Source organism: Equus quagga, chromosome 12 (assembly GCF_021613505.1).
Source record: "Equus quagga isolate Etosha38 chromosome 12, UCLA_HA_Equagga_1.0, whole genome shotgun sequence".
NCBI lineage: Eukaryota > Metazoa > Chordata > Mammalia > Perissodactyla > Equidae > Equus > Equus quagga.
Genome location: NC_060278.1, coordinates 88,778,219 through 88,791,410, shown reverse-complemented (window position 1 = coordinate 88,791,410; position 13,192 = coordinate 88,778,219). Strand labels below are relative to the sequence as shown.

At 51.6% G+C, this 13,192-nt stretch overlaps 1 protein-coding gene across 12 annotated transcripts in view; it reads right to left on the bottom strand.

Moving 5' to 3' along the window:
* Nucleotides 1–13,192, bottom strand: part of EPB41L1 (erythrocyte membrane protein band 4.1 like 1) — a 117,463-nt gene that overhangs the window by 26,336 nt on the left and 77,935 nt on the right. For 10 of the 12 annotated variants that reach the window (XM_046678406.1, XM_046678405.1, XM_046678404.1 and 7 more), the window contains 4 exons: nt 12,257–12,354; nt 11,804–11,979; nt 8,744–8,892; nt 5,235–5,417 (listed from right to left, as the gene is read on the bottom strand). In XM_046678406.1, the coding sequence (XP_046534362.1) occupies nt 5,235–5,417; nt 8,744–8,892; nt 11,804–11,979; nt 12,257–12,354 (606 nt within the window). The remainder of the gene's footprint in view (nt 1–5,234; nt 5,418–8,743; nt 8,893–11,803; nt 11,980–12,256; nt 12,355–13,192) is intronic. The other 2 variants (XM_046678401.1, XM_046678402.1) reach the window with 2 other exon arrangements.

Below are 13,192 nucleotides of genomic sequence, written 5' to 3'. Positions count from 1 at the left end.
CCAAGGGGGAAGGCCCACACAAAGTCTGGAGCAGGTTTCTGAGATTTTGCTTCAGGCTGAGAAGTCTTCAGGACAACGGCACCTGAACCATCCCAGAGGGAAGTGCTTCGAGAGCCTACAGGAGCCAGGTCTCTTTTCTCTTCAGCACGTACTGACATCATCAGCCTGTCAACGATGACCAAAGACGGTCAATGAGACCCCTTCTGGAACATTCCTGCCCCAAGTCTAACTAAAAACTAGTTTCTAGAAACTAGAAGCTTAGAAATTAGGCTGAGTGGGGTGGAGGTTGGCACAATACAGAAAGAAAGATTCTGCAGGAAGAAAAAGGGAAAGCTGTACTTATATTTAGTTACTACGGGCCAGGCAAGGTCAACCCTTTGTCTACGTTATTAAATTTAATCCAAATGGCAACCTGTGAAGCAGGTACTGTGACCCTTATTTCAGAAGGGGAAACTGAGGTTCCTAGAGGGAAGGTGACTTGCATGGATCACAGAGTGAACAGTGAGGGAAGAAGACGCTCTGCTTCTAACAAATGAAAATTCTGAAGAGAAAAAAAGACTGAACCAGAAAAGGGAAAACCTCACTGGTACCAAGGCTCTGGTGGAGCCGCACTGTCCCGGGGGGTTAATCTGAAAGTGTTCTGCCTTGATTACAGGATGGGCTACATCAGGGTGGCCCTGCAGCCATTCTTTCCACTGAGCCTGCTCAGAGCGCCCCCTGCTACCAGCTGGAGGCACTGCAGCGAGACGGCCACGAAACAGAAGCTGGGAGAAGTGTTGCCACCCAAGCCACAGACAAGGAGAAAATCTCCAGCCAGGCAATTCCGCTCACTCCAGGCTGTGCAGGCCTCACCTGGAGCTCTGGGTCACATTTTGGGCCCTGTTCTTTACAGGGACCCCCAGAGGAGGGGGTCCAGGACGAGGAGCCCTCTAGAAACCTTGCCATGGGAGAAACCATTGAAGAAAGTGGGAGTATTGAGGGGAGGGAAGGTGCTCAACTCCGAAGGGCTGTCCTGGAGGAGGATGCAGAGCAGACCTAGGGAGCAGAGCATAGATCAAAGCATATGCAGAGCAGGGAGGAGAGCGAGGCCCACAAGCAGGTGATTCAGAAGGGCAGATTTTAATTCAATATGAAAACTTCCCAAAGGATGACTGAAGACAAAATGATCTGGCACTAAGAAGAGTAAGAGCCCCCTCGTAGAAGGGGCTGGACTGACAATTTTCAGGGATGCTGATGAAGGGTGATGTTGCCCCCCCGTGCCCCACACCCCCCTCCAGTTATGGGCATCTTTGCTCTAGGAGCATCTCTGTGCTCTAGGGCATCACTATTTCTCTACCCCTGCAATGCTGCTGAGTACTGTCCAACCTCTCTCTCTCTCTCGAGAGAGAGAGAGAGAGAGAGAGAGAGCTGGTACTTCTGTTTTTATTTTTACATTGAGGAAAAATTCAGAGTAGAACTGTGATGACTTTTGTTTTACCACTCATGTAGCTGACTCATGTCTCTTTTACAGTTTAAGCACATTTTCAGCAGCTACCAAATTTTTCTCTGGGAATTGAGAAAAGTATATGTCCTCACACATCCTATGCCAAAAGAGGAGGGTCAGAATCAGGGAGAAGGAGGTTTCGCCCAGATGATTGGTCAGTACCTTCCAATCCTGACAGTCTGTGAGGTGTTGGCAGAGAGGGAGGACGCAGCACCCCCTTCCCTGGGACTGGATTCCATGCCTGGCAGCCACGCAGGGGCACAGGAAGTTCCAAGAAGCCCTCCACCTGCTGCCATCCTGGGCACAGAAGTAATTCCCTCCTCATTTGGAAGACTTGCCTGACCAACATCTCTATAGCCCCAAGGATACGCCTTGGAGCAAAACGCCCACTTTTGCCTGCCTGGAGACCTCAACAGACCTATGCTCCAAGGGGAGTTTAGAGAAGATGGAGGCAGGGGATGGTAGGATGCCATCCCCTAACTAGCACTGCTAGACCTTACTCAGGCTTCTGAACAGAGATAAGACCTCAGGGTAGAAGGCATTTAGGTGCCATGATCCCCGATCCCAAGCTGAGAAGTCAGAAGTCACCTGCCTCAGCAGGGCCTGAGAGGAGGAGATCATTTCTGCCTCCCCTTTGAAGCCAGAGGTGACTCAGGCTGTTCCGTCTTCCCTGAATGTTTCAGTCCTATCTTTCCTGAGAAACAATGCATGAGGGAGGGACCAGCCCTTTATGGATCCCTGGGATGGGACAATCACTTGTCATAGCATGGGGACAACAAGGGCTACCCACTGCTCCCATCTGCATGGCAGAGTCTGGTCCACATCCCTCACCCCAGAGAAAGGGTTGTCTTAAGACCATTAGGGTGGTTCTGGGTGGGAGGGGAAGGAGGTGATGACAGTAACCTCAGGAGATGCTGCGAGGCTTTTCTGAGTGAACACTTCCAAGCCTGTGGCCGTCCCAGGCTCAGGTGCCAAGTCCTGCTGAGAGATGTCCTGGGTCCTCTGGGACTGCAGGGGAGGCCCAGGGCCAGAGGAAAGGGGAAGAAGGGAGGTAGGGAAGGAGAGGCAGAGACAGGAAGAGAGGGAGAGAGAGAAAGCAGGAGAGACACACACACACAGAGAATGTAAATAGCCTGGCTTTGTAAATCCCACATCCTTAGGGTTTGTGGATTAGGTCAGGAAGGAGCCACACTGTGGGGGCCATGGGGCCAGAGAGAAAGGAACTGCCCCTCAGCACCACTTAGGGGCAGGAGGCCCAGGGTCAGTGCTGCCAGCACCAGGACTTTGGGCCTTTTCTCATCGCCTGCCCACTCTCACGCAAGAGCTGCTGGAGCCACTTGGCCTCGATTGCCAGTCTTCCCTCGGAGTCTTTGGTTTAGGTGATGGTTCAATCCTGCAATTTGGGTCTCAGTCCCTTTTAAAAAGTTATCTTTGAAACAAAAACCTGGCTTTGGCAAATGGAAACTCTTCTTTGTAGTTTGAGGTCCCTATTTTGGTTCAGGTTCCCATGATTTCCCCTTGGCCCAGACGAGACCCAACAATGTATGAGGAAGATACTAGGAGCTCTGGATGCCACAAGCCTGAAGGATATCCCTGCCTCAAAGCCCACATTTGGATCAGGGAGTCTAGTCGCCATCAGCAATGGCCCTGTGACTGCTCAGCATTTTTCAGTTTATAAAGTGCTTTTATATCCATTATTTCACTCAACCTTCCCAAAAACCCTATGGAGTGGCAATTTCAGTCCCCGTTTCGATGGACTGACTAGGCAGTGAGCTCAGAGAGGTGAGGTCACTCACCAAGGATCCAGTCCAGTCCTTGGCTATGGCTCCTCCCCATCAACCAAATTTTCAGTGGGGCCTGTAAGCCAGTTAAATGGTTCATCGCTCCAAGCTGAGCTCCTGGGCCAGACTTCTTTCCAGCAGTGGACTACGCTTCTCTGGGCAATAGTGGTGGGTTGAGGGTGGAACAGACTCCACCGTTTAAGTAAGACCCATCTTCTAGTAGTTCCAGCTATCACCAGCAGGTGGGGCACCGGGTCAGGCTGCTCTGGGGCACCCCAACGCTCCAGAGCCCAGCTCTCTAGGGCTCAGCCTGCCCTTCTCTGCAGGAGTCCGACCCTTTCAGAGGTCTCTGCATCCCATCTCACCCACTTCGGGACTGAATAGGGGCCACTCAGGTCAAAGCTCTCTCTCTAGGGCAGGAGAAGGGGGACACTTATCTCGATCACTAGACCAGCCCCCTTGGCCTAGTCCATGGGGTTCAGGGTCTTGATTGTAGCATGGTGACCACAGAAGCCCTCGGTGGATGCAGAGGTTAGCCCTCCTTCCATGGCACCAGCCTTAAAGGCCCCAGAACATCCCTAACTTTGTGAATCACCAGCCAGGGAGCTACCACAGCAGCCTCACTGGAGGAGGCCCTCTGTTATCTGACATGTTGAGGCCATGGGAGTGCTGATTCAATCAAATGCTCACTTATTAGATCATGGCTGCATCACCAATTTTCAAAGCATTAGAGGGCAGTATACACGCAGTTGACTCTATTCTGGTCTTCACGTGATTTGGTCTTGCTCCCAGGCTGCTGTGATTTAATAGCAAATACAATGGCCAGGGACACAAGAAAATCAGGTTCTAGCCCCTCTTCTATCAGCGATGACACTGACACTTTCCTCTTTCTGGGCCTCACCTGTAAAATGATGGCCTTGAACCAAGTGGGTTTCGAGGGTCCTCCCAAGTTTAAAACTGACTCTGATTAGAAGGTAACATGACGTATTGTTTCAAAATGAAACAATAAGTAACTCACATTGAGTACCTAGGTACTCTGCTGGCTCGTCCATGCTTTTTCTCATTGGATCCTCACAACATGCCTAAGAAGTCGGTACTTTTATTATCTCTACCTAGCGGAGGCTCAGAGAGGTTAATAACAAGCCCAGAGTCATCCAGCTAGCAGGCTGCGAAGCCAGAATTCAAACCCAGATGGTGTGAGTCTAGACCCCAGCTGGGTTTGAGCACAGTAAGCAGCAGCACTAGAGATAAAACATCTAAGTAGAAGCAGGGGTAAGAATGGCCAAGATTTAGCAGTGCTAAAAACAGTAGCTTGGGATTATAAATATAGGAATTCTCAAGATCCTATCTTTATCTCTTTTTCAATTGAGAAAGCTCATGCTTTCCACTCTGAAAGGCAGGTCGTGTGGGATCCTTTTCTGAAGCAACGGGAGCAGCTCTGATTTTCCTGGAGGACCCCTTCCCCTCTGGCAGGCTCTGAGGATCCTTCCAGGAGGGATACTCCTCCATCTGCATTTTCACAATACGCATGAAAGGGTCTGGCTACTGGATAGAACTACCGGGATTCTTAAAGTTCTGTGTACATGAGACTCGCCTAGGAAACTTGTTTAAAATGCTGATTCTGGGGCTCCACCACCAAATATTCTGACTCAGTAGGTCTGACGCAGGGCCCTAGAACCCGCACTTCTAACAAGCACCCTTTCCTCATCCTACTCTGGCTGATGGAAGGGGAACATACCAAGCTACTGTGAGTCTTTTGAGTTTTTTAAGGTGGTCCCTGGGGTCCAGGATTCCAGGATTTGGTGAATTTGTCTTCCCCAGCCTCACCCACCACCCTCTGCCCACCATCATCTGGTGCAGCAATGGGGGGAGGCATATAGGTATGGAGGATGAGGGTAAGTCAGTACATAGCAACCTTCCCCACTCTCTTTACCCAAGGCCCCTATTGAGGGGTTCAGGGTGAGACTTACCTCATTGGCTTTCTCAGGGGTGCCCTTGGGGGAGGGGGAGGCGGGTGAGGAGGGCAGCCTGCGCTCCCGCTCCCAGTCTCGATCCCGGTGGATCAGTTTGCTGTTGGGTTCCTTCAGGGTCCTCTTGAGCTCGTTGATGCTGGCCTGGTGCTTCAGCAAGACATCCTCTGGCTTGTCTAAGAACTAGGGGTGGATGGAGAGGGCAGCCAGGTGTTAGAGGAACAGCACTGAGATGGGATGCAGGGTGTGTTGAAGATGGCAACGGTCACCATCGCTGCCCTACATCAGCAAGGTGATTCCCATCCACGACCCCATCTCACCCTCACAGCACCCCATGAGCCAGGCAGGGTAGGGACGATTAGCACCAACAGGTGCACAAAGCACTTAAGGATTAAAGAGGAGCAAAAGGTACTTAAGATTAATGAGAGGAGACTTCTGGTCCACACTGCCTGTTCTTCTCCCCTGCCTAGCTCCCAGCCTCGGAACACCCAAGTCAATTCAAACCCCACTGGTCTGGGTGAGTTCCTTCTGGTGCTGTGAGCCCACTCTTAGTCAGCACAGAGGTGACTTCCCTCTGCTCACAACCAAGGCACGGGGAGAACGCACCAACCCTCCTCACTGGGCTGCTCTCTGGCCTCCTGGATCCTGATCCCTCCCCATGGCCAAGACTTGGACCACTGTGCTTAGCACGATCCCCAGTCAAGGGCCCTCCTAGCCCAACATGTGCAATTGCTCAGCCCTTGGGGGGACCCAGAATGCAGAGACTCCTAAAGCCAGGGACATCCAGAAAAATGGGCCCTGCTCCCACACCAGGGGTCCCACTAGGGACCAGGGGCCAGGAAAAGATTGGGTTCAGCAGTCTCTGCTGTGAGCCACTACTTTTCCCAACCACCTAGGATCTTCTAGATACCTTGCGGGTACCGACTCCTCAAGAGCAGACAGGGTGAGATACAGCCAGATAGAGAAAACAGGATGCTTCAGGACGATTAGGAGAATTAGAGATCAGGAAGAAGAGAGGTGAGTCCCAACGCTGGGCATCAAAACTGAGCCAGGGATACTGGAGTCACGGGTGTGTCCCCATTAAACCACCAAGGCTGAGCTCTGGCCAGAGCAGCATGATAGAATAATCTGCCCCTAGGTGAAGGGAGGTCCAGCCTTTGCACAGGAGCTGGCAGTGACCTACTGAAGCTGCTTGTCTGCCTACTTCTGGGGGAAGCATGGGTAGGCTGGCAGCCTAAGGACCCTTAACTGTAAGCCTGTTTGAGGATTCATGTCAACTCAATTCAGGGCAAAAAATGGACAATCTCAGCTTATCATAAAGTCAGATCAGGTGATTCTGGAAGAACTACCTGGAAGGTAAGCTTGCCCTTGGACAAGGCTAGAATCTGTCCCTGGGCTCATCTCCAGCATCCGAGGATCTACTGTGACTGACCCCTAAGTTACCTCAGGAAGAAACCTGATGCTACTGAAGCTGCTTCTTTCCCTCCAAACAGCTGTCTGTACCTCCGGCATCGCTTCCTGAGCTGAGCTGCCTCAGGACAATGTCTGTCTGTCAAACCTGATAGAGTTTGCATGGGGGATGTGTCTGGGCTTGTAACCTTCCATCCTGAACCTGTCGCTCTGGCTCTGTGGGAATGCACTATTCCCGAAGGTTAGAGGGTGCAGGGGAACCCTGAGATCCTTGAAGGGCCTTAGAGAAACCTAGTCCAAGTGACTTGCTGTGCGGATGGGGGACAGGGGCCTGAGGGGACTTTCCCACGACCCTCAAAGAGTCAGTAGCAGAATTGGGGCTGAAACCCAGATCATGGGAATCCAATGCCAGGCCCTTCTTATGTCCTGGCCTCTGGCCCTTTCCCTCAGGCCCAAGAACAAATCCACTTCTCTTATAGTTAAGGCTCAAATGAAGAGTTGGAGACTGTGTGAAAGAAAGGAGAAGTGATTAACACAGGAGGAAGAAACTGAGGGAAGCAACGATGGGAAGAAGAAGAGGAGAGGGAGGAGGAGAAAAAGAGAGCAGCTTTCCTGACAGAGCTGGAGCAGTGGCAGGCCCCACCAGAGGGAGCTGCAGCTGGAGTCCGAGAAGAGGTAGACGTGCTCTCAAGTGCCTCCCTCCCCACCCCACCCCCCACACCACATCTGGTTGCCAATAGATACAAAAAAAGGTTTGAGGTGAGGACACTGGGGACACAGATGAGGTCTAGGTATGACCAAACAGTGGTGTGGGGAGAAGATGAGTCTAAGGAAGGGTTTGGGTAGGGGGAGGAGATGAGCTCAAAGAAAGCACGGAATGCCCTAGAAGAGCTGAGGGGGACACAGGCGGGATGTTCAGCAGGGGCAAGGGACAAGCATGGGGTGGTCTGGAGAGGCAGAGTGTGAAGCTGAGTAGAGAGAGGGAGGGGGAAATCTGAGCAGGGAGCTGGAGAGATGAGCTTAATAAGGCAGGGCAGGGATGGCTGGGGGAGGAGAATGGCCGGGGAACAGAGGCCAAGTTGAGGTGGAGATGGTACCGGGATATGAGCCTGGGATGGGCTGTGGGATGGTGACAAATGAGCTGGGGATTTGAATGGCTGGGTAGGTAGGGACAGGTCCCATGCAGTACCTCCTGTTTGTGTCTCGGCGTGGTTTCCTGCTCCGGCTAGGGAGACGTGGAAGGAGGAAAAGGAACCAGCAGGGTCAGTAGAGCAAATAGATTAGAGATACCGCGACTGGCCTGGTCAGCAGGTGGCCCAGAGTGCTCTCACCCAAGTAGCAGAGGCCAGGGAAGCTGGGTGGGCCACCCACGGGGCAGTGAAGCAAAGAGAAGGTGCAGGATGTGAAGCAGGGAGCCCAAGGAACATAAAGAAGTGGGTGGGAGGCAAAGTGTCCACTTAGCAGGTAGGACTTGAGGGTTCTGGAAATTCATGCTCCCTGCAGTCAGCATGTGTGTTCAAGGGCCTGTGCTCCCAAGGAGGGACTGCATGATGGAAACACACTATACTCTGTGCACATGCCTGTGCACACGCATGTTGTTTGCATGTCTGTGGGTGAGGGGTGTACATCCGTGAGCGAGTATGTGCCAGTCTGAGGCCGTGCGTGCCTCTGTGAGTGTGTGCTCAGGCATGTGGGAAGGGGGCAGGCAGCAGGAGAGGATGCACTTGAACCTCATCCTTGTCAGGGCATGCAGTGGCATCTTATCTCTCGGGGCAGGAAGAAGGTTGTGCAGATCCAGATCATAGTCAAAGGGGCAAATTAGGAGCAGGCAAGAGGAAGCCAGAGTCCCCTTGGGGACAGAGTGGCCCTCCAGGAAAGCAGGGCAAAAGGACAGAAAGTGTGCATGGTGGGCAGCATGCCCCCCACCCAGGGATGTCCAGAGATTACACATGGCCCAAGGGCAAGGCCTTGTCCATGGTCCACCCCATAGCAAGGGTGCTTGGCCACAGCTTGGGACACCTGAAGGCCAAGGCCAAGGCTAGACCCAGGATCAGTCTCCTGATCCAAGGTCAGAGGGTACAAGAAAGCCAGGCTCCTACCTTTAGCTCCTTGATCTTGGTGGGGGTCCTCAGCTCTCCCTCCTCGGCCTCTGACCGCCGCCCCCCAGACTCGCCATCCTCTTCCCGCTTGTCACTGTCAGGTCCTGCGTCATGGTTCTCACTGACTGAGGCTGGACGGGAGAACTCTGCTGAAGTGGGCAGAGATGGCCAGGCAGCCATGTGAGACGGCTCCCAGGGGCACGGACAGGGAGCCAGCCTCACCACCCGCCCAACCACGCCTGCAGTGGAGTGGAGTGGAGTGGAGTGGAGACTTCCACACCCCCAACACATAGGGGATAAGAAGCCAGCGCTCAGAGGAATGAAGCAGCCTCCCCAGGTCACGTGGTGGGCGAGAGGCACCCAGCCCCAGACCCCCTCCTGATTTCTACAGCACTAGAGCCTGGTTTAAATCTCAAATCCATCTCTTCTTGGCTGTGTGACCTTGGGTAAGTTACATGACCTCTCTGGGCCTCAGTTCCTCATCTATAAACAGTACCTACTTCAGAAAACTGAGAGGAGAAACAAACAAGCTAATGTGTGTGTGTATACAGAAGAGTGGCTGGCACAGAATGAGCCAGTTCAGTCAATGTTGGTCCACAAATGATGGTTTTGTTGTAGCAGTGTGGCGGAATACTCACTTGACCCCATTATTTAGCAAACACAGATATTGTGAGATTAGCTTGACTAGTGAAAGCTAAGGTCCTGAGGTTTGCAAATGATTTAGCTTCTTTATAAATTAGGGAGAATTCCAGGGGATCCCTGCAATAACATCTTTCGTGCTCTTCGGTGTTCCAAAGTACTTTTCTGAATAGGAAAGAAAGGGGTAGAATTAGTCTTTATGCCAGGCACTGGGCCTAACATAGACTATGGCCTGGATTGTGACTTGGTGGGAAAAATTGCTGGAAAAGACTGAATTAAAATGACCAGAGCACAGATTATCCTTGGGACTGGCCTAGATCAAAAGAGAGAGAATAGGGCCAGCCCCGGGAGCCTTGTAGTTAAGTTCAGTGCATTCCGCTTCAGCAGCCAGGGTTCAGTTCCCAGGCATGGACCTATAGCACTTTGTTAAAGGCCATGCTGTGCTAGGGGCCCACACACTAAAAAGTAGAGGAAGACTGGCACAGAGGTTAGCTTAGGGTGAATCTTCCTCAGGGGGAAGAAAAAAGGAGGGAGAGAGAATAATTATCCTCTCTATTCATATATATTCACTCTGAGAAGTGCCCATTTATGCACATTATTTCATTTGATCCACACAATCCTCTGTGTTGATGGCTAGAATGGAAATTACTATCCTCATTTTACAGAGGATAAATTGAGACTCTGAGAGGGCAAAGGTCCCACTGGTGACCTTTCAGTGAATCAGGACAAGGACCTAGGCCTCCTGGCTTAGAGTCCAGGCTTCCGGTCCTCCCCTGATGAGCCTCACCAGCTTTGGGTCAATCTTTGCTGCCCCGCACAATCTGGGCTTCATTTAGCCCCTGGCATAGTAAGGAAGCTGCAGGGGAGGAAAGAGGGACAGTACAGGCCCTCCTTTCCCTTTGAATAAATCTTAGCTCTCAGCCCTGTGTCCACTCAAAGAGAATAAAGAGGTTCTTCAGCCCCAAATGGACCCTTGCAAAACCGCACATCCTCCAAACACGGCAGGGAGTCCTGGGACAGGTCTCACCTTCATATTGCAGGAAAATATCAGACTTTCCTAACCACCTGGAAAACTCCTAGGTATCCTTCAAAACCCTGCCCAGTTGTCACCTTCTCTGCAAAGCCCATTCTGCCCCTCCTAGACAGAAATAATCCCTCTTTCCTCAAGGCTCCTCTATATTCCGTACATACTTCTCCCATTGCTTGAAACACACTGAATGCTTACACACATACTATTCTATGAGCTCCTCAAAGGAAGGGGCCATACTTACTCTAACACTCCAAAAGATTTGTTGAGTGGAACTAACTTGCCTAGAGGCCTGACCCAACATGTTCTGGGAGTATCCACTGTTCCCCCACCCAAGTCCCCACCTCCTACCTATAAGCCGCCCTCTAAAAATGAAAAGCAATAATAATAATTTATTATTGCTAAAATAAATAATAATTTATTATTGGGTATAATTTTTAAGGTACTACTATGTGCCAGGAACTGTTTTGGGTGCTGTAGAAGCATTAGCTCATTTAGCTCTCCCTACAACACAGTAAAGTAGGTATTATTTACTTTGTAGAAGAGGAAATAGGCACAGGCGATACCCATCCAGTCCTTCAGATATTTATGGGCCACTTCCTGTGTCCATGGAGTAGCTGGTGAGTGTCAAGGCTGAGATTTGAATTCAGACTGCCTGACTGAATCTCCCCAGTGCCCATGTGGCTTCTGAACCTACAAACTCTAGTGTACATATCCTGGGGAGAGTCCTGGGCCTTGAGGGGTTATGATTTAGTAGGTCTGGCCCAGGGCCTGGGAATCTGCATGTTTAACAAGCTCACAGCTGATTCTAATGCAGGCAGTCCTGTGGACCACATTTTGAGAAGTCCTGGTCTGCTTGATACAGCATAATGCAGGGCCAATTCTTGTTGATGTTAAGGGCATATGCCAGCCTGATAGAAATAAGTGGAGAGCCCCATGTAGTTAGATGTCAATCAGTTCAATGGAACCAAAAGAATAACTAGGAACAACCCCTCAGCTTCCAGTCAGTAAGGCTTCACCAGCTCCACACTGCAGTCACAATAAACCATTCTCCTGGTAGGATGACAATCTGTGAATCACTAAGCATCTTGGGCAGAGGGCCCAGAAAACCATACGGTTGAACCTGGGACCCCAAAAGGCCATGACTCAGGGAAGTTGCCGGAAGTCCAGAGAGTGGTAATGTCACCTCCCAGCAGGAGTGATGCTGTAGGTTGGGTCAACCCACCAAGAGCTGCAAGATCTGCCCAGGTACAACAGTGCTCTTGGGCCACCATGCCTGGTGCAAATCAACTTGTGATGTGTCTACCTCCTTTACCACTCATTCTGCAGAACCTGGCATGACCCCCTTTCCCTCTAAACACCACTCTTCCCCCTACCTCCAATTTGGGGCATACCTCCATCAAGGCTGCGGGACATGGTGTACCGTTTGCTGGAGGAACGCTCAAAGAAGGGTGCAGGTCGATCAATGAGGGCGCTGGCCTGGCGGGTCTGTGCCTGGGTCCTCCCACTATACCGGAACTTGGAGCCCATCACCAGGAAGCCCTTGGGTGGGGGCTCAGGGGACACCAGCCTGCAGTGGAGGGATGGAGGTGAAGAGAGGGTATCAGATCTCTTTTGCCAGGCCCAAGGCTAAACCACAGCTGACCTTTCATTCCATTGTCCCACCAGCTACGACAACTCTGAGTGGTCCAGAAGGGGAGAGACTTGGGAAAAGAGCAGGGGGCCTTTCCCAGAGTCCCTACTAGCTCCTCCTCCTCCTCTCTCCCCTCACAAAACACAGACATTGCCAATATACACTCACGGCCTCTGCCTCATCCTCGGATACCCTACCCCAGGGTCAGGCTCACCGGAAGAACGTGTGGTGCTCGATGCACACCTTCCACAGTCTCTTGGCTGACCGGTGGTTTGGGAGTTTAAAGCCAATTGTGCTCTCAAACTGCTCATACTACAAAACCAAGAAGGGTGGGTTAGAAGCAAGGCCTGGGCCCACTTTCACCACCAGTCCATCCTTTCTGAACCTCTTCTCAGGCATGTGTGACTCTGGCCTGATGATTCATTTACCCACTCATTTAATCAATAAGGTGGATTGAGCCCTTACTGTGTGACAGGTCTGGTGCAAAGCAACAGAGACACCCTGGTGACAGAGATAGAAGATTCTTGGGTGGGGGGAACTCTGATAATAAATAAGTGAACAAGATCATTTCAGATACTAACAAGGGCACAGAAGGAATGAACAGAGATGCGTGATGTGACAGAGGATAACTGGACAGGTGTGAGGGTCAGGCGCTATTTTAGAAAGGGTGATGAGAGAACACTCTGTAAACAGCTGATCTCTGAGCAGAGATCTGGAGGATGGGGAAGGAACCAGCCACGTGAAAAGGCGGAGAAGAGAATTTCAGGTGGAGGAAATATCAAAAGCAAAGGGCTGAGGGCAGGGAAGAGCTTGCTTATTCAAGGATCTGAGAGAAGGTCAAAGGGGTTGGGGCATGCGGGCATGGGACAGTGGGGCAGAGACCTGTGGGACAGGGGGGTAGCCACAGACGGAGGTTAGACTTCAGCCCAAGAGCTAAAGGGAGCTCTTCAGAGGCTTAAGTGAGGGGTGGGAGTGGGGGTGGGTTCCACATGATCTGATGAGAGAGACTTTCAAGCTCTCTTTAGCAGCTATGAGTAAAGTGGCCTAGAAGGACAATGGAGGCGGGGAGACCAGTGAGAAGGACACTGCAGGGATGTAAGGGAGAGACGCAGCTGTTGGTGGCTGGTGAAGCGGGGAAGGGTGAAGCAGA